The following is a 19,231-nucleotide window of genomic DNA, read 5'->3' on the forward strand; positions in this document are numbered from 1 at the left end:
CTATTTTACATCATACACTGTAATTAGTGTGAATTACATACCGTATTATTCTCCATTGCCCCTCCACCTCCGCAACAGCGCCAGCGTGTAAGTCACCGGCGGAGAGTGACAGAGCATGGCCTTCCGAGTACGTACCGCAGAACACACGATCAATGCCACGAGAAGCGCCTTCGAGGAGCCGCCAGCGGCATCTCGTTCGGCTGTCTCATGTTGTCCTCATGCCCTCAAGTGTAGGATGACATGTCCTCCCACAACATTGACAGCAGCGGCGCGACCTTCGAAGACCTGGCCATCGACGACACGTTGACCGATTTGGAGCGTGTTGTACGATACGTTCACAGCAATATCGCACTGCAGCGCGTGATTCATGTCCGCATGCTAGAAGAAACCGCGGTCGCGGCCGGGTCCGTCCTTCCCCGTCAAATCCCTCATGTTGCAGCTTATCCTGCTCTGTACGATAGTTTTGAGAAGACGGTCGAAGCAATTGTTCCTGTGCTGGAACCGTTGGTGTCCGACGCCGAGTTCGTCGTGCGGCAACACCTCGCGGGCCAATTCCCCGGTCTGTGCAAGGTAGTACTCGCTCCTTCTCCCATGTCCACACACGATCGTTCACATGTAGCACTTGGTCGAGTCGGGCGGAGATGTCGGATACAAGCTCGTCCTGGACAAGATGGTGCCGCTCCTGAACCGCCTGGTCACAGATGTGCAAGCCGAAGTGCGGCACATCGCGACGGACTCGGTCGTGCTCGTGGCGGGTGTGATCAAGCCAGAAGACCAGGGGCAGCATATTCTCACGCTGGTGCTTCCCCTGGCGCATGAAGACGGCGACGAACAGATGCGCATCACGGCGGTACCAACACTCCATAGTCGAAATGTCTCGTTTTCAAACGGGAATATTCTATTGTTTTTACAATTTATGTGCATTTTCTCGAATTTATTTGCCTTTTCTCAAATAATAATTGCCTTTTCTCAAATAAGAATTGCCTTTTCTCAAATAGTAGGCGGATTTTCTCGAATCATAGGTGCATTTTCTCGAATTATTTTGCCTTTTCTCAAATAATAATTGCCTTTTCTCAAATAGTAGTTGCATTTTCTCGAATTTATTTGCCTTTTCTCAACTGTATGATGAATGTTGTTGTTGAACCTGTAGCTCACCCTACTCAACAAACTCGCCGTGTTCCTTGGCCCCGATTTATGCTGCCAGGTACGATCATCTCGCTAGTAGTTCCTACTAGTAGTAGTAGTACTAGTACTAGCTACACCAACCAGTCTACTAACATTGTTTGGGTTAGTTTTGCGTGCCCGAGTTCATCTCACTAGCAGGCGACCCCGTGTTTCGCGTACGAAAGGCCATAGCACTCAACTGTGTCCAAGTGTGCACCATCGCTGGCCCCGTCGTCACCGAAGGTTCGACACAACAACTACTAGTAGTACTAGTCCTCGTCGGTTTGCTTAGACCGGCTGCTACCAGCGTTTCTACGCTTGGCCAAAGATGACATTTGGGGTGTTCGCAAAGCATGCGCAGAGTCCCTCAGTGACTTTGCCATGACGTTATCAGGGCCGACCCGCGCCCGTGTGCTGGCGCCGCTGTTCTCGACATTTGCCACGGACCAATCCAAGTGGGTGCGCATAGCCGCGTACCAGCAGGTATTCACTTTTTTCCTAAATAAAATTGGCATTTTTGTGCAAAATCGCCAAATCCACATTGGCCGTCGATTTTGTTGGAAAATGAAATGAAATTGAATGTCCTGGGGTGCTTGCAATCACACTATTTAAAGTCACACTCATGGTTTCGTGCAATCGGATTGGCTCAAATTCTCCTTCTTCTGCTTCTCCAGTGTAGAATATATACACTACAATATATTACGAGATATCACGGTGGTGATTACGTCATCATGACACATGTGTATGTGTTAGTTGGGGCCGCTAATTGCCACGTTATCCCGCGACGGCGTCTCGGACGTCCTCGTGACAGCGTTCACGAACATGGCGACGAAGCCGTCGACGCTGCTGCTGGGCGGCGCCGAAGCCGACATCAAGTTTCATTGCGCGTACAACTACCCCGCCGTGGCCGCGACTGTGGGGCCGACGCTGTACGTACAAACCCGACCAGGACCTCTGATTCTGCGTATTATCTGATTCTGATTCCAACCAAACGGTCTGATTCGACTTTGTGGGTGAGTGTAGGTGGGGCCAGCTTGCAGCTGGGTTTGATGCCCTCACCCACGACGGGTTTTGGAAAGTGCGCCGGACGTTGTCATATTCGCTCCACGAAGTACAGTACATTACTATATCTACCGCCTTTTATATGTAAAGATCGTCGCCCAGTGTCACACTAATTTCATTTACACACTAATTCGATGATGAATTGGTCGAATAGTGGATTTGATTGGCCACTTGATTCGTGATCTGGGTTTTGATTGGTCAATCGATTGTGTCTGTCGATTTGTTTATTCTGTTTTCATTCGATTGACCACCCAAACTCTCCGAATATATCGACTTGACAATATATGATCGATGGTGTTGGGAGTACTGCATGATTTTGTATATCAAAACGTCGGGGGTTTCACACTAAAATAGTAGTCGTCACACTAATAGTAGTCTCACCCGAAGAACCGTTCAAAGAGATATTGTGCATTTCCCCCAACAATTTGGACTTGATTTCGCCAAACCATTTGATCCAATTAAGCTTGTACTAATTATACTATACAAATATTAGTATATATATATGGTTTTGCCCAATATGGAGGGTTACTGGGCCGAATCAAACGTTTGGATTGGTAGAAATTCACTAGGAACGTGATTTGATTGGCTTAGGCGGTTCTTTAATCCATTCTCAAAACACAATCGAGTATTCTGCTGACGGCTGCAGTTTCAAATCGATACATTGGATATTTTGTTTGGCCCGTGGGGTTGTGTACTCGGTTTTGATTGGCCAGTGGATTCATTTCTCGGTTTTGATTGGTCTCCTTCGAATCTCAACCTTCTTTCATATAGATGGCAAAGCTTCTCGGCCCCGACCTCACGGACGCGCACCTGGTGCCAGCATTTGCGTACTTTTTAGACGACATTGACGACGTCAAGCTCGGGTCGATCACTCACTTTGGCGAGTTTTTGGCAAGGGTCCCCCCTTCGTCTCGGGCTCGATTTCTGCCCGAACTCGCGAAATTCACAGCCCTTCCCCCCAAGTTCAAGCTCAAGTGGCGCATTCGAGCGGTCGTGGCGGAGCAACTGCCGGCGTTTTGTACCGTGTTTGAAACGTCCGCTACGTTTGACACGGTCGCGCCGCTCGTGTTTGCGTTGAGTCAAGACGACGTTGCGTGTGTTCGGGACGCCAGCATTGCGGTACGACTAGGGCTTGATATATATATATATATATTCTTGTTATCCAAGACAAAAGCGTTGGATAAGATATCTATATATTTCGTGTCTGAGTATATAACAAAACGAATAGGGCGGGGAATACATATATATATATTCCCCGCCCTATTCGTTTTGGGTCGTTGGATGGTATGAACTATCATGTCCACCAACATACCATCATGGTGGCTTTCGTGTATATATATATCTATGTAGTTGCTCTTTTATATAATATTCTTCTTATAGGTAGATATATATATTGATAATGGTGGCATTTGTGGTTTGTCTATCTTTGGATTTTCTCGTTTCCTGTTCATGCCAGCACCATGTTCCTTTTTACGGGAATTGTATATATTCCAATGTATATTATATTTACATTTATGCGAATCAATCATCCACCACCATAGGCAATGCCATCGTTGTTTGCATCTGTGAAAGACTCGGCGGAATGGACAGATGCCCTCACTAGCCAGCTCTTGGACCTGCAGACGTCGCCCAGCTATCTCACGCGCCAGACGTTTCTGCGCATCACCAGGGCCTTCCTCTTGGCGGTATGTATATATAGTCCTTTTACCCCAAATTTGGTCGACTTTTGCCAAATCTATCGATTCTTTGACTTTTGTATGAAGAGATCGTCCAGTGTCACACTAATTTCAGTCACACATTATTTCGTGGTTGATTTTTAAGAGTGGATTGGATTGGCTACTTGATTCGTGATCTGGGTTTTGATTGGTCGATTTTCGATTGTCTGCCGATGTGGTTATTCTGTTCATTCGATTGAGCACCCCACACTCCGCCCCCATGACGTGATCATGGATATGACGTGATTCACATGTGTAGGGCCACGTGGATGTGTTTGACGCGAGGTTGCGGGCGCCGTTTGTTCATCTAGCCGCGATGGACCTCGTGTTGAACGTGCGGCTGCTCGCGGCTCGGATACTGGTGGACGTGGCGGCAGGTAACTCGAAGCCACAATGCTGCTGCATTATCGACAGTCATGTGGGATGATGGGTAGTGTACGATGCACCTGCCGAAGTGGTTGCGGCGCTGGGCAAAGAGACGGACGCCGACATTCAAGCAGTGCTGGCGCAATTGGCGCATAAACGAGAAGCAAGGGAGCGGGCCTTGCCGGCATGAACGTCAAGTTGTTCACATGTAGACATGACCAGTAGAATTCCCATCGTTTTGAGTCTATATTATAAATATCGGGCCCAGAGTCGCGACGACTACGTTATGGTCGGGTCGATTAGTTGGTCGAGTTGGACTTGGACGGGGCGGGCTCGCAGAACGCTGTCTGGCCATGGAAGATCTCCTTGCACAGCGCTTCCATGGCACTGAGGCCGCGCGCGGCAGTCTCGGCGCCGCGACTCACCGAGAACGATTCGAGTTTCTGCGACACAAACGGCACGAACGCACTGATTTCTGCATCCTGGGTGTACATGGTGTGCGCCAACGCGCCCCCTTCGCCTGCAGGGTGGGGTCTGTACACGCACGACTCGTGCACTGTGGCCACTGACCGATACGACAAGTTGGTGGACTTGAGGTGGAGGGTCTTGGCGACGGGGTTGCAGATCGTCTCTTCGTACACGTACGAGAACTTGCCCATCATGCTCACTACCCAGGACGGCATGTTGTTCTGTGTGCACTTGATCAATCGGGCCGTGTGCAGGCGACCATCTGCGTCCATGTAGCGCGACAGCACATCCACGCGCTCCACGTGCGTCAGCGTGGCGTTCGGGTACTTGTTCCAGAACGCGCGGGACACTACATCCCACGAGTACGGGTACTCGTGCTCCGTCGTCTGATGCAGCACCATGTCCTTCGACTGGTAGCTGGGCGGAATGAAATGTGGTTGCGGGTTGACCCAACGCCACGAACATGTGGTAAAACCTGGGCAAAAAAAAGAAGTGGTATCCGGATGATTTCACTCGGATATATTATAAATAAATGGATACAAACGCTCTATGAAATTTTAAACGTGACCAGTCGTGGTTCCAGAAGACCTCTTTGTTTCAATATACTGACTCTCGTCCATAGACAAACCGAGACATGTCTGGTATGTATTGTCACAGGTTCTTGGGGCAAGCGGTGTATCCGGATAATGTATCAATTGTCACTCCTCCCTTCACGCCACAACATACGAACCTAAGTGATGTCCCCCCGCCCAGACCATTGGCTACGATTCGTCCAATCAGCGACAAGTTGAACACATTTTGGTGCCACCAGTGAAAAACACAAGTGCACGATCATGGCTGGGCCGACAACACGCAAGAAGGGAGCGCACTGCAAGAAGAAGGGCTACAAGCGCGCGCACGCGACCAAGAGCCGATCGCGTGACATCGACCAGATTCAGGATGACCTAAAGAAGGAAGTCGCGACGGGTGCGAAGATCGCGTTCGAAGCGGACGAAGACCTACCTGGTCTCGGCCAGTTCTACTGTACGCCGTGTGGTCGCCACTTCATCACAGCCAACGCCCGCGATGTCCATATCGTGTCCAAGGTCCACAAGCGTCGGCTGAAGGACGTGGCGCAGGAACAGTACACCCAGAACGAAGCTGAACGCGCGGCGGGGAAGTCCATCGAAGCGTATACCCCCGCGCACGCCCCTGCCGCCGCGGTTGCCTCGTCATAGATCACCCCAATATTGTATACACCATTATAACACCTTTCGTATCATCGTCGCTGCGATGTATTAGCCGCATTACAGTACCGGCGCCATGTAACTTTATTCACTGACCTTCCAGCAGTCCCCAGTTATGTTTGTGTAATACTTTGACTATAACAGCATTCATAAACCTGTACTAGTTCGTCACAATTCAAGATGATTCGTCACACTATTAATAGTTCACAAAACTATCACTTGATGTTACTACTTCTGTTAATACTACATACGCTATTAATAGTATGCCGTCGACCATTCAAGTACGACCTATAGTACGTCTACTCATGTATCTGGTGCCGATCTTCAACGCGCCCGTACATGCTGCCGTCGCCAAGGATTCCGATGAAGTAGAGAATGCAAAAGTCCATCCTTGGGCGTCCACTGCGCCGCCACAATCCCTGTCGCTGCGTGCCCATTGCTTTCTCTTCTTGATTGAAGTGACGACTCCATTTTAGTGTACTGCCTTGGATATGGTACATATGTACCGGTACCGGTCATAACAAAGATCTACTTCGAAGTTCAAGAAAGAATAATATTTTATTCAAAATAAAAATAAGAATAAATCCAAAAAATAGACTATAACTTCAAGTATTGTGTATACTAGACCTATTGAATGGCGCTAGAAGGGGGCTACTACTGTATTGTTGTAAATGTGCACGAGTGTTGTTGAAGGGACGACATGTTTGCCTGTTCCAAGTAAGCATTGTAGCGCTAGTAAGTACAACTAGTAGCTACTACTCCGAGTACGTAATACTATTAGTTGTACTGATTTGCGCCACAAATGCACAACTCAAGTGCAAGTTGCATTACAGTAGTACATACATTCCTCCGATTGAGTAACTAGTATATTGATAGTAACTAACCAGTACTACGTAGTATTAATAGTACCTAATTGATGTTCTCTTTGTCTGGTGTGTGAACATGACTTTGAAATGGTAGTAGTTACTAGCTATAGTAGTTACTAGCTACTAGTACAAGTAAGTTCCTGAAAATACCATATCGCATCCTCATCGTCATTTGTTCTTCTCTATTCGTCGTACAGCATCTCTCTTTCTCTCCCTACTCGCGCCGTTGCCGCTTGGACGCGCGCAACGTTTCAAAGAAGCCCTGGATGTCCTCTGCCTTGACGGTTTGCCCCGACGCCGCAAACCCAGCCAGGTACTCCTTCAACGCCGACGCCATGTGGTCATATCCAATGGCCATTTCCACCTGCTGCTCGTGGGATAAACCCGTTTGGAACGCTTGTTCCGATGCGTCTTGTCCCGACGTCGACTCATGGGACGCTTCGTACGCCATCAACGAGTCTGCCGCGTCCAGGAGGAACTCGCACGCGGATGACGCGTACGTGGCCATGCATGCGGCGCACTGACAGAGCGAGTCGCGCCACCCGTGGGTCCAAAACGTCGGCGTCGGTGGCGACGGAACTGTGATGGCGGTCGTCGAAGGACATGCGGCTTTGGAGGTGGATTCAGTCGTTGAAATAGTAGTCGTGCATGAAGTAGTGGTCGTGGTGGGAACGTAATGGTACAAGAAAGGAAGCGACGCCATGCACGTTCGACAAATCATTTCGTCAAACTCGACGTCGGCGCCGAGGGCGGCGGTTGAATCTACGAAGAGAACACGAGGGGATGAGTAGTCTGTCGTGTGGGTAGATCAAGATGGACAGGTCTCGATATATCTCGATGAACCTTCGTAGAGGTGTTCTTCGTGCAGCCAGTCTTCGCAGACGATGCATTGCAGCATGACCTACAGATAAACAAAACGGGTTGAGAGTGTCCTTGGAGGATGAACGAGGATGGACCGACCTCGGGCGTCGTGCGGTCCGGGTCAGGATACGGTCGATGGCAGGCGCAGTACAGGCCGTGAAAGTTTTGGCTGTACACGTTCTCGCTGTTCAACGAGTCTTTGCCTTCATACAGTTTGCAAGGCGAATCTATACAAGATGTCATTGGAACGTGGTTCCGCGGTTGCATTGGCGGACAAACATGAGGGGATGACATGTACCTTGGTTGAACTTTGCATTGCCGCAGTCGCAACGAAAATGGCGCTTCGTGTACAACTCGACCAGTTCGTGGTCTGCGTGACATGTCAAACTGCATGCCTAGCATACACAGACGTTAGCACGCGGCGGCGTCACAGCACATACCAAGCACAACCCCGCGGGCTCGTCCGTCTTGCACGTGAGGCACGCAAACAATGCCTGGCGGATGTACCCATCTGGGAACGAGCAATGGGTCGCGCTTGCATTTCCCAACACCGCGTCGGCGGTGTCGATGAGTTCGTTGTCTTCTTGGAGCACTTCCTCGAGCGTCACTTCGACTTCGTCTGCTGTTGCCATGCCCTGCCTGCTTCGCGCCTAAATTGGTTTTGTTCACGTACGGATACTATCCGGAAAGAAGGAAGTTTCCATTCGTACCCATCACCCGTTCCAGGGTAATTTCCCCTTGAACTCTCTGTCCAACGAGGATATTTCCAAATGGACATCAAATTTGGGCTATTTCCCAAATGCCATGTCCAATCTGTAACCGTCACGTCGCGTGGTGTGTAACCTTGTAACCGCAATCTAACATCACAGTCTTGCCATGATGCAGGGCTTCCAGCCGGTGCCCTTAGCGAGTGCAGCCAAGCCACATGCCAATGCTGGGAATCGCATCACGTACCTAAACAACGCCGCGCTGAACCACGCCCAACGCTTCCGCGGTAACCGCATCCACACGGCCAAGTACACGGTGCTCACGTTCGTGCCCAAGAACTTATTTGAACAGTTCCGACGCGTGGCCAACATCTACTTCTTGATCCTGAGCGTCCTCACGTCCATGCCGTTTTCCCCGAAGAACCCCGTGTCGTTGATTGGGACGTTCCTCGCCGTACTCGTCTTCTCCGCTGCAAAAGAAGGGTACGAAGACTACATTCGCCATCTCTCGGACGCCGACATCAACACCCGCCATGTTGACGTCCTGGCCGACGTCGCTTCGTCTTCTTCTTCTTCGGCGCCCCCACCACCACCATTACGACCCTCCGAGTCATCGCAAAGTCCGTCGCCGTCAATCACCCTCCCGCTGCTCCAGTTCCCTGTCAAGACAATCAAGTGGCACCAGCTCCAAGTCGGCGACCTCGTCCTCCTGCGCAAAAACGACGAGGTGCCCGCCGACTGCCTCCTTCTCGCCACGTCCGACGCCGACAGCGGCGTGTGCTCGATCGATTCGGCCAATTTGGACGGCGAAAGCTCGTTGAAAACACTGTATGCTGTCAACGGGGGGATGCCCCCCGAAGCCCTCGCGTCCCTTCGAGGTCGGGTAGAGCATGAATCCCCCACGGCGTCGTTGGCTTCGTTTCGGGGCACGCTGCATGTGGCCAGCGCCACCCCCGTTTTACTCACGTACGTCCCACCCACGGGGTTACACCCATCCCCTTGACGTTTTCACGTTGTTGAGTATATATGGCCTCGGCGGTTGAACGTAGTTTAAACCAAGTGCTGCTGCGCGGTTGCAGCATCCGCCATTCAAAATGGGCGGTAGGGGTCGTGTTGTACGCAGGTCACGACACCAAATCGTTTCTCAACGGCAGTGCACCACCGTACAAGAGCAGCACCGTCATGCTCACGATGAACCGATGCCTGTACTTTGTGTTTTTTGTCCAAGGTACTCCACTTAATGATACATATAGTACGTAGTACTAACTAGTACATCTATATATATATAATATATATATGTAGCATGGCTGGCTTCTCGATCGTCTCACCATGACTCAATTGAAACATGATGGAAACAACCGATTGTGGTAGGCCTGTTGTGCACTGTGAATGTCATTGCCATGCTCACGTGGTCACATTCGTCACGTACCCCGTACTTGTACACCCCCAACACCTCCTCATCATCATCTGCCAACGGCGGTCAAGTGTACTTGACGTTCCTGGTCGCATACTCCAACTTGATTCCCATCTCGCTGTACGTGGGCATCGAAGTGGTCAAGTTGATTCAAAAGTACTTGGTCGAACACGACACGGACATGGCGCTCGTCGTCGCCACTCGGTCGAGTCCTCCGCGCACCGCCACCCCCCCGTCCCCCCCCGACCAAGGGGGCCCGCTGCCCCCATCCTCCTCCTCCTCCCCCTCTTCGTACTCGTCGTTTGCCGAATGTCGGACGTCCAACCTCGTGGAAGAACTCGGCCAGGTCCAGCTCGTTTTTACTGACAAAACCGGCACGCTCACATGCAACGAGATGGTGTTTGCTGCGTGTGCGATCGTCGGGACCGGGCGCGCATTTTCGTTTGATCGACCGCGGCGCCTCGATACCCGCGTGCCGCCGGCGCCGCCGTGTCCGACGACACATGCCCGACCGCGCCTCCACCTCCCCAGCCTCGTCCTGCCGCGCCTCACGACCAGCACCGGCACGCGGGTGTCGGGTACCTTGGGCAACAAATTCACCAGTTATAACCGGGCAAGTGAAAGCACGGTTGTGGACGTGCAGTTTCTCAACCAGGCGTCTTTGCTCGTCCCAGCTACCACCGCTCGAACCAACGTGTTTCCCCTCGAAGGCTCGTCAGATGCGTGGGCTAGTCTGTACGACTCGTGTGGGCAGCACCCCCGTGTTCGTCAGCGCCAACTCGACTTTTGGCTGTGTCTGGCGCTGTGCCATTCTGTGGCCCCAGAAACCGACGACGACGACCCCACGAACTTTATGGCCATCCGGTACCAGGCATCGAGCCCGGACGAAGGCGCGATGGTCGCCGCTGCGCGTCAAATGGGGTGCGTCCCATGGTTCCACTTGTATTATCGTGTTCTTAGAAATATAAAGAACTGGGCATCTATCTTGATTTGCCCAAAATGTGGGAGGTTGAATTGGCATAAAATATTCGGCAGGACGTGAGCGATTCTTGATTGGCTTCGCCGGTCATTCCCTTGAGAAGACATGCGGTTTGAAGTTTGATTTTTTGGTTTTGCTTTGTTTTTAGAAGATAATTAAAATAAATCCGCCTTGATTGTAAAACCTTTTTTTTTTAATAATATCCTCAACTTCGAAGTATAATTTTTTCAAAAAATCTTTGCTGGGCGCTCGAGTTTTCGAATCGATTTGACAATAATATATATATATATATATTTCAACCGACGCCGCTATGACCATGAACGTGTCTTGTGTGCATGATTGATGATCGGGCTGGTTCTGCGACAGAGTGTTTGGTTTTATCATCCTGGCACGATAGTCGTGTCGAAATATAATGGTTGTCCATATCATGTGGGTTGGGCGGAAACGCCCCTAGTCGACCTCTCGTTGCAATAGGGGCTTTTATCACCGATTCCCGTCATATTCATTTGGTGGGGGGATGCATCATGCTATATGTAGAATCGTGTTCAAAGGGCGAAGCGCGTCGTCGGTGGTCGTGTGGAACCGACTCACGCAGACGGACGAGACGTACCGCGTGCTCAACGTGCTCGAGTTCCACAGCGCTCGGCGGCGCATGTCGATTGTCGTGCGCGGCCCCGACGGCCGCCTGCGTCTGTTTGCCAAGGGCGCCGACGCCGCCATCCTCAAGCGCCTCGCGCCTTCGTCTTCTTCCCACGATCCAGACGCGACTTCGGCATCCGTGGCGTGGGTGACGCACCACCTGACCGCGTACTCGGAGAAGGGCCTCCGGACGCTGTGCGTGGCCGTGCGGGACCTAGATGACTCGACGTACAACGCCTGGAGCGATTCATTTCGAGCGGCTAACATGCTTCACGATCACGACAAGCGCGACGCGCACGTCGCCGCCGCCAGAAATGCCATCGAACGAGATTTGCAGGTAGGCAACCAAAGAGGAAATGGGTTTTTTCTTTAACGTATGTTTCTGTCGATGTTTTGACTGGGTTTTTTCACCCCCCCCCGTTTTTGTCGTCAAGATATGGTATCTTTTGGGGGCGTTGTCGTTATATATATATTTATATATATGTGTACTTCGTTTCTTGTTCGACAACTAGTCGATATGTCTCGAAATGCATATATATATATATACTGTACATATATATATATATATATTGTACGTATTCAAAATATGGCGATAGTTTCCATTACATGTATATATATATATATATATATATGTATCTAGTGTTATGTTGGACATCTAAATACATATGTATTGCTTTTGTATGTACAGTACAGCTGATATATAGTGGTAATACTCGTGGAGACATCTGTTGTGTCTATATTTATGTATATTGTATAACATCCTTGTTTTACCTCGGGAGAATTTCTATACATATATATATATATATATATATATAAATATTGTTGTAGTTGTGTATCTGACACCGTGGTTGTAGCTGCTGGGGATGACTGCGATTGAAGATCGGCTGCAAGAGGGCGTGCCGGATACAATCCGGAGGCTCCTTGCGGCGGGCATCCGGGTGTGGGTACTCACGGGGGACAAGGAGGAGACAGCTATTAACGTCGGCCACGCGTGTCATTTACTCAGTCCGACGTCGAGGGTGCACCGACTGAGCAGGTTCAAAACCGAGGGCGATATGTACGAGTACTTTGTCGAGTTAATCGAGTTGCTGGACCAGCCACGAGCCACGAAAGGTGCACCTGCCGACAAGCTCGTTCAGGACGTGATGGTCCTCGACGGCGAAGCGCTGGCCCTGGCCATGTTGCCATCGACACGACAGACCTTTGTGAGTGTCGCTTTACGCTGCCGCGCGTGCATCTGTTGCCGTGTATCCCCGAAACAAGTATGACCAATGATGATCATAATGATGATGATGTTGGTGATGATGCGTTGTCTCAGCCAATAGTTTGTTGGACTTTGGTGTCAAATTTATATGGATCGATTTGTTGTACTGAATTGCGTAACGTCAAGTGAAGAGTTCCCCGTCACACTAATTTCAGTTTCACACTAATGAGTTGTTGATTGGTTGAACCGAAAATGAGTGATTTCCTGCAATCTGATTGGGTCATTGCTTTTGCTGATTCACATGTACTGATTGTTGATATATTCGGCGGCACTTGGCATAACACACAACAAACATGTACTTATAAAACCTACATTACAATGTGAATCAATTTTAATTTTTTTTTAAATTGATTCACATTGTAATATAGGTTTATTATTGAGGTTTGATATTGTATTAATAGCCGTAGTAGTATGTTGTCCAACATGTTTACATAATGCTAGTAACGCTAGGGCTTTGGCGGACCAGTTGTTGCCTAACGTTAGTGCTATTATAGGGTGATGTTGGTTGACATGTTTGTGATTGTAGAAAGCCCAAGTGGTGCAACTCGTACGGGAACATGTGTCGTCCATGGTGACGTTAGCCATCGGCGACGGCGCGAATGATGTGAGCATGATCCAAGCTGCTCATTTGGGCATTGGCATCTGTGGTCACGAAGGCACGGCGGCGGTCCGCGCGTCCGACTATTCGATTGCCCAGGTTTTTGGAATATCGTCTACAATAAAACAAATGATATATATCTCATTTTCTGATGATATATATATCATATATTGCAAACTGATATGTGTGTGTGTGTGTAACCATAGTTTCGGTTTGTGGCCAAGTTGCTGTTTGTGCACGGCGCGTGGGCGTACCACCGCGTGTGCAAGTTCATTTTGTTTTACTTTTACAAAAACATGGTTGTCGTGTTTACCGAGTACTGGTTTGCCTGGTCCAGTGGGTTTTCTGGCCAAATCTTCTTTCCCGACATGCTGTCGCTCGCGTATAACGCGCTGTTTACGTCGTATCCGTGCGTGGCAGGGTTTTCATTGGATCAGGTACATACATCGATCGACCCATACATCTGAGTCTGATACCACGACGACATTGGGATCCGTCCTTGTGTTTCTGTGTCTGATTCTCTGAGTCCGAGTCTGAAACCCCAACGACACCGCGGGATGTCGGCTGGTTGGACGATCGCATGGTTCGCGTGATACTGTCTATATTATACAACTCTGATTCGATCGATACCATGCGATGGGGGGGAGAATATTCTGAGTCTGATTCTATCTACCCTCCACTGGTAGCACACGTCGACGACGGCCGTGCTCACGTTTCCGAAACTGTACCAGATCGGCCAGCTCCGCCAAAGCTACAACGAATACCTGTTTGTCGTGCACATTGCATTGGCAATGTACCACTCGGCGCTGTGTTACTTTATTCCGCAGTGGCTTCTCGCCCATGACGTGGCAGGCTCAGACGGCGTCGTGGTGGGCCAGTGGGGTGTAAGCATCGCGTCGTTTGCGAGCGTCGTGCTGGTCGTAACTGTGCGCATGTTGACCCAAGTCAAGTGCTTCAATTACGTGGTGGTGGCGATCACCGTGCTTAGTGTATTGGTGGACTACGGGGCAATGCTTATATTGTCGACACCGGCGATGGCGCGGGTGCTGCAGGTATGTATGTACTCGTCATGAGAACACTCGTGAGTCATTCAACGTAGCCGCACGCCCACTCGGTGATGTTTGTCCTGCTGGTGGAACCGCGCTTTTACCTGTCGGTGGTCGTCACGACCACGATGAGCTTCGTCACCGACCTCGCGGGGCAGTACATCCAACGCCAGTGCTTCCCCACGCCCCAAGATATTGCAAATGAACTTCACCACGACGGCGGTGCCGTCACGGCCGCCTCCACCAACCTCCCCTCGACCACCACCACCACCACCCTCCACAATATCGTCCAGCCCATGCACTAGTAACCACTATCATCATTATTGGCTAACGTGAAGTGTTTCGAAGCTACAGAAGTGTTCGTTGAGCATTGGGGGGGGGGGGTGTTCTTTCACTATTTCACTAGTACTAGTAGTAGTACTTCAGTTCGTCAGTAGTAACGTTAACGTTAGTGAAGTATCGAATCACGACTCGACGCTATTGGCTAATCCAGTTTTGATTGGCTTTCACAGAACGCGCAAGTGTATTCAACCAATCAGAATTTCCAGTGTGATTCACGCGATTCACATAAGCTTAGTTAGTGGATGCCTTTCACTTTATTGTGATCCAACACTTGTATTCTACTAACGTTAACAGGACCTAGTATCGCCCATCAAAGCTCTACGTGCATCTATACAGGATGCCATGAATGGCTAACTTGTTAACGTTAACGTTATACATAACACTCAACTCGAAGCTCCTTCAAAAGCTGAGGAGCGGTTATCGCGTAAACCTAGCAAGGTTTGGGCCATGGGTGGGTTGTGAAACGGCTAGCAGTTACAACTTTGGCCGCAACCATGTCGGTGGCAGGTACGACGCCGACGTGGTGTGGTCATGTACTACAGTAGACGACTACCACAAGGGACGATGTAGAGTCGTTGCACATGTGGGACGAGATCAATCGCCTCAAGCAGCACGTGGCAGACCTGCAGCGCAACGAGCGCATGCTGATCGACGCGGCCAACGCCGCCGCAGACGACCGCGACCGGTTCGTGACGCATCCGCAATTGCAAGCCGGACTTGCGCTTAAGGTCCTAAACTTTTCTCATCCGTCGTGTTGACTTGCGCCAGTGTAGGCATCGACCACGGCCGTGCCCACGGAAATAGGCAAGCTACGGGCGGACCTGTTAGCAGTAGATGCAACTATCTTCTTTCCCACCTCTTCCCCCATTGTACTGACCGCTGGGTTGGTGGTGCCTATGTAGGCCATCGCGACCAAGGCCGACGTGACGTTGGTGGACGCTGTGCACCTCAAGAAACTGGACATTGCGACCTTTGACGTTAGCACAATAATCTTCACTTTCTTACAAGTGTAGTTTCACCAAAGTCCCCATGTAGGCACAAGTGCGGGCCACAGACAAGCTACGGTTCATCCTGGAGCAGATGCTGCGGGATATGTTTGCCACGTTCGCGTTGCATGTGGAACGGGATGTCCGCGACGTTCAAGCGCTCCTGGACGTGAACGAGAAGCGTATTTTAGGGGCATTGACCGGTCTCGAGAGTGCCAAGCACGACCATTCGTTCTTGTGCGAGCGGGTCCGAGCCGTCGAGCGCAAGACTGGTGGCGGACAGCCCAAGAACGATGCGGGAACGTTCTTCCGAACAGACGACCAGACGACGTTTCAGTCGTTCGAAGCCGCCGTCAACACGTTGCACGCCGAGTCGGTCGTGGCCAACGCCGCCACTGCCCAACTCAGCGCCACTATTGGTCTGTTTCTGAAAACGTTTCTAGTGCTTACGTCGTTGCTGACATAGCGACGATGCAAGCTGCGATCGATGCAGTGCACACAGAAACGTCCAAGTCCGAGCACGACATCGGGGCCGCCATTGCCGCCGAAGTCCGAAAAGCCCACGCCGCCGACGCCAAGGTGCCGAAACCTGACCATGACGTGGCAGGCCCACACACGTTTGCCATGACTAATAATATCACATCGTTGAAATGTCGTCCAAAAATGTAGTTGTTTCAAGCGATCGAGGCAAAGCAAGCCGAGCTCGCCGAGAACGTTCGACGCGTACGTGGAGATTTACTGTATAACAATTTCCTTGGGGATGGATTATACATTTGATTACATAGGCCCAAGAGACGGCGGCGTTGGCAGTGTCCGCCGTGGACGACTTCAAGTCGGATGCGTCGACGATCCTCCAAAACACATGCGATAAAAATGTGGCGGCGGCGGTACGACCTCATCATCCCGATGACAATACATCCACAACCAACCCCCACTGAGAGGGACTGTGTTAGGTGAAAGCGATGGGCACCGAAACGAATCACTTGAGAGATTTGATCAAGCGCAACCAATACGTACGACGATGCAAAGATTTCCGTATACTATTGTCGATTTGATACAAATTTGGCAACCAAACCGATCCACATTCGATCTGATTGGTTGAATTTCATTGAGAAGATGTTGATTGGCTAATAATTTTGACCTCATCTGAGGTAGCCAATCAAATCGATTGAAATTCGAACGCCACAACAATAATTGTACTCCATAGAGAATGTTATTTCATTGCTTTTGTCTGTGGGGATAAAACTCGTCCCCACATCCGAGTGTCTTCTAATGTGTATTTTGTTTGGCATTGGGCAGTGAATGGGATGGGTGTGTATTATTGTGCTTTCGAGTGAAATTTCATTGTATTGTGCCGTGGTTTCTGGTTGGAATTTAAATCGATTTGATTGGCTACTTCAGATGAGCTCAAAATTATTAGCCAATCAAAACCTTCTAAATGAAATTCAACCAATCAGATCGATTGTGGATCGGTTTGGTCGGCGCAACGATTCGATTGCACCCCTCCCCAAATTTGTACTATCAAATCGACAATAGTATGATGTTTATATTTTTACTCAATACCTTAGTCTAGGTGGCCTCAGAACACACCAAGACAGTCGAAGGGATGGTCCGGTGCACGAGCCAAGCGTTGACTGCACTCGAGAAAAAGCTGCACGCGCTTGGAATCGTGTGCCATTCCACGCGCCGAGATATTGTTGAAATGAAAGCGCCGTTTCTTACCGAAGTGGCCAATTTGAAAGCCGAAAATAACGCCATCTTGCATGAAATTCGTCGCCAGCAGGTACGTACGAGTATATATATATATATATATTGTGAATTCGCTATAAATGTTCACATTTTGCGTGGTTTGTCTAATCAATATTGAATCACGCTGGAGTTCGGATTGGTTGTTGAATAGACTTGTTTTTATTCTGTAAGAGCCAATCAAATAATCCACTCCAAAATGGATTCGCCAATAGCGTCGTAGTCGTGATTCGATTCGACGACGGGGTCTGGAAATTTGTACCGAATCCACAATATATATATATAAGGTGATTCATGTAATTCCTGGCCAGCAAATGGCCAATCACAATCATCCATCGACGATGATTGGACAAAATTACGTACTCCTGTATCACATACTTGTAAGATTTAATATTATGCTTGTCCGACATGTAATACAGTTTTTATACTAGTTGCACTTCTAAATTTAATTACTTGAATAATTTATACATATTATTATTAAGAGGTTCTGAGGATTTTGTCACCCAAATCAGGCATACATTATTCAAGTGACTTACTGGCCGGGAATTAAATTCACACAGGGAAATTTCAATTTTAGAAGTTCGACGAGCAAATTGACCATGCGATACAAATGATGGGACCTGCTAAAAAGCTCGTCACGATCTTCAAAATGCATGTTTTTGCAGCCTCATCGGATGAATGGGTGACGAGTTATGGCACTCAAAAAGTAGACCAAGCTGGCCGGGAATTACATGAATCACCTTATATATATATATGTCGTGTGCTTCATTTGTGCAACCACAGGATATAGATAATAATATATACCCCCTGTTGATACTTCATTCTATACAACGTAGGACGTGTCGAGGGAGCTTGTCCTAGACTACAAGGACTATGTCGACCAGCACGACGCCAACCCACTCAAGCCCCAAAAACCAGTGTCAGCCCGTCGCCCCCACTCGAGTGTCACGCCTGTGAACTTAACCAAACGATTTGGAGTCGTCCCAGACTGCCACGTCATGCCGCCATCTTCCGTTGCATGTGGACGGGTGACCAAACCTCGCGCCAAAACGGCCGGTCCAAATCGAACAAGTGGGGTATGTAGTACATCAACTAGTCTCCACCAAGGGCTATACAATGTCATCTAGTTATCGTCGTCTGTTTATTCCCAAATTTCATTGCAATTCGGTGAATGCGGCATGTTCATTTCGGGTTCATTCTGTCGTTATCCTGCGGATTTGATATATATACATATATATATATATTTGCGTAGCCGCCCGTGATAGCGTCAGTGTAGACGGTACCACCTTCGATGGCCGTGGCAGTGGCGCCAGGTCGTGCCACCCGCCGCCTGCCGCCTCCTTCGACCTCTGATGACAATGGAGATGATGGTCATGATCATTGTGGGGATTTGTTTGCTGTGGGATGCATCGACCCAGTCGAGAATGCGTTTTTGCTGTCGAAATCACCCTTGGGATACCAAAGCAACGTGCTCGAGAACAACAACACGATTGAATAAGACCACGACCAGCCTGCAAGTGAAATCGACGACGACGACGACGGGCGGCTCCATCATGACATGCATATGCAGTAGTACGTGCTAGCTACTACTAGTACTACTAGTACTACTCGGACGGAATGATGGTTCTTTCATAATATACGGGCAGTTGCAACAGATAGGTGATAATAATATGGCAGTTGCAACAGATATATGATAATATCCAAGTGATGTGTGTATATAGGCTATATGAGATCAACAACAGTAACTATCCATCGATTGTATAGTATATCTATAGTTACAGC

The 19,231-nt window shown here is 49.5% G+C and overlaps 6 protein-coding genes across 10 annotated transcripts; 4 read left to right on the forward strand and 2 right to left on the reverse strand.

Annotated features, from left to right (window-relative positions):
- The first annotated feature begins 27 nt into the window (after nt 1–27).
- H257_10346 (hypothetical protein) lies at nt 28–5,232 on the forward strand. Its single transcript, XM_009836858.1, has 13 exons — nt 28–127; nt 235–404; nt 462–570; nt 620–850; nt 1,151–1,204; nt 1,293–1,407; nt 1,457–1,647; nt 1,918–2,093; nt 2,188–2,275; nt 2,998–3,345; nt 3,768–3,911; nt 4,201–4,318; nt 4,376–5,232. The coding sequence occupies exons 1-13, from the start codon at nt 116–118 to the stop codon at nt 4,495–4,497; spliced, it is 1,878 nt and encodes a 625-aa protein (XP_009835160.1). The 5' UTR covers nt 28–115; the 3' UTR covers nt 4,498–5,232.
- Nucleotides 4,556–5,199, reverse strand: H257_10347 (hypothetical protein). Its single transcript, XM_009836859.1, has one exon. It carries the CDS (start codon nt 5,174–5,176, stop codon nt 4,607–4,609), a length of 570 nt encoding a protein of 189 aa, XP_009835161.1. The 5' UTR covers nt 5,177–5,199; the 3' UTR covers nt 4,556–4,606.
- Nucleotides 5,233–5,580: 348 nt separating the features above from the next.
- Nucleotides 5,581–6,169, forward strand: H257_10348 (hypothetical protein). The gene has a single exon (XM_009836860.1). It carries the CDS (start codon nt 5,609–5,611, stop codon nt 5,990–5,992), a length of 384 nt encoding a protein of 127 aa, XP_009835162.1. The 5' UTR covers nt 5,581–5,608; the 3' UTR covers nt 5,993–6,169.
- Nucleotides 6,170–6,960: 791 nt separating this feature from the next.
- H257_10349 (hypothetical protein) lies at nt 6,961–8,369 on the reverse strand. The gene is made up of 5 exons (XM_009836861.1): nt 8,169–8,369; nt 8,027–8,123; nt 7,828–7,955; nt 7,711–7,768; nt 6,961–7,629 (listed from the first exon to the last, which is right to left on the reverse strand). The coding sequence occupies exons 1-5, from the start codon at nt 8,358–8,360 to the stop codon at nt 7,082–7,084; spliced, it is 1,023 nt and encodes a 340-aa protein (XP_009835163.1). The 5' UTR covers nt 8,361–8,369; the 3' UTR covers nt 6,961–7,081.
- A 216-nt stretch (nt 8,370–8,585) lies between these two features.
- On the forward strand, nt 8,586–14,723 carry H257_10350 (hypothetical protein). Of its 3 annotated transcripts, none has more exons than XM_009836862.1 (9): nt 8,586–9,401; nt 9,485–9,663; nt 9,807–10,770; nt 11,366–11,804; nt 12,322–12,729; nt 13,258–13,428; nt 13,536–13,766; nt 14,016–14,381; nt 14,429–14,723. In XM_009836862.1, exons 1-9 carry the CDS (start codon nt 8,605–8,607, stop codon nt 14,678–14,680), a joined length of 3,807 nt encoding a protein of 1,268 aa, XP_009835164.1. In that variant the 5' UTR covers nt 8,586–8,604; the 3' UTR covers nt 14,681–14,723. The 3 variants fall into 3 exon arrangements, with proteins under 3 accessions (XP_009835164.1, XP_009835165.1, XP_009835166.1); XM_009836863.1 differs by having other exon boundaries at nt 14,061–14,381; XM_009836864.1 differs by having other exon boundaries at nt 13,258–13,766.
- A 478-nt stretch (nt 14,724–15,201) lies between these two features.
- Nucleotides 15,202–19,056, forward strand: H257_10351 (hypothetical protein). 3 transcript variants are annotated; one of them, XM_009836865.1, is made up of 12 exons: nt 15,202–15,224; nt 15,288–15,445; nt 15,491–15,547; nt 15,620–15,694; nt 15,753–16,122; nt 16,170–16,282; nt 16,373–16,426; nt 16,489–16,590; nt 16,657–16,716; nt 17,277–17,486; nt 18,286–18,525; nt 18,726–19,033. In XM_009836865.1, exons 1-12 carry the CDS (start codon nt 15,212–15,214, stop codon nt 18,945–18,947), a joined length of 1,674 nt encoding a protein of 557 aa, XP_009835167.1. In that variant the 5' UTR covers nt 15,202–15,211; the 3' UTR covers nt 18,948–19,033. The 3 variants fall into 3 exon arrangements, with proteins under 3 accessions (XP_009835167.1, XP_009835168.1, XP_009835169.1); XM_009836866.1 differs by having other exon boundaries at nt 15,202–15,445; nt 18,726–19,056; XM_009836867.1 differs by lacking the exons at nt 15,202–15,224; nt 15,288–15,445; nt 15,491–15,547 and having other exon boundaries at nt 15,573–15,694; nt 18,726–19,056.
- The last annotated feature ends 175 nt before the right edge of the window (nt 19,057–19,231 follow it).

The sequence above is a fragment of the Aphanomyces astaci genome (assembly GCF_000520075.1).
Source record: "Aphanomyces astaci strain APO3 unplaced genomic scaffold supercont1.27, whole genome shotgun sequence".
Taxonomy (NCBI): domain Eukaryota; phylum Oomycota; class Saprolegniomycetes; order Saprolegniales; family Verrucalvaceae; genus Aphanomyces; species Aphanomyces astaci.

Bases quoted from the DNA above. Each gene is read 5' to 3' on its own strand.
- H257_10346 (XM_009836858.1), top strand. The intron at 1,205-1,292 runs GTACGATCATCT...TGTTTGGGTTAG, and splicing joins GCCCCGATTTATGCTGCCAG to TTTTGCGTGCCCGAGTTCAT. The intron at 2,276-2,997 runs GTACAGTACATT...TCTTTCATATAG, and splicing joins TGTCATATTCGCTCCACGAA to ATGGCAAAGCTTCTCGGCCC.
- H257_10347 (XM_009836859.1), bottom strand. From the start codon at position 5,176: ATGGTGCTGCATCAGACGACGGAGCACGAGTACCCGTACTCGTGGGAT.
- H257_10348 (XM_009836860.1), top strand. From the start codon at position 5,609: ATGGCTGGGCCGACAACACGCAAGAAGGGAGCGCACTGCAAGAAGAAG.
- H257_10349 (XM_009836861.1), bottom strand. From the start codon at position 8,360: ATGGCAACAGCAGACGAAGTCGAAGTGACGCTCGAGGAAGTGCTCCAA. The intron at 7,769-7,827 runs GTCGGTCCATCC...GTTTATCTGTAG, and splicing joins CGGACCGCACGACGCCCGAG to GTCATGCTGCAATGCATCGT. The intron at 7,630-7,710 runs GTTCATCGAGAT...TTCTCTTCGTAG, and splicing joins CGAAGAACACCTCTACGAAG to ATTCAACCGCCGCCCTCGGC.
- H257_10350 (XM_009836862.1), top strand. From the start codon at position 8,605: ATGATGCAGGGCTTCCAGCCGGTGCCCTTAGCGAGTGCAGCCAAGCCA. The intron at 11,805-12,321 runs GTAGGCAACCAA...CCGTGGTTGTAG, and splicing joins CCATCGAACGAGATTTGCAG to CTGCTGGGGATGACTGCGAT. The intron at 12,730-13,257 runs GTATGACCAATG...TTGTGATTGTAG, and splicing joins GCCGTGTATCCCCGAAACAA to AAAGCCCAAGTGGTGCAACT.
- H257_10351 (XM_009836865.1), top strand. The intron at 15,548-15,619 runs GTAGATGCAACT...GTGCCTATGTAG, and splicing joins TACGGGCGGACCTGTTAGCA to GCCATCGCGACCAAGGCCGA. The intron at 16,427-16,488 runs GTACGTGGAGAT...TTGATTACATAG, and splicing joins TCGCCGAGAACGTTCGACGC to GCCCAAGAGACGGCGGCGTT.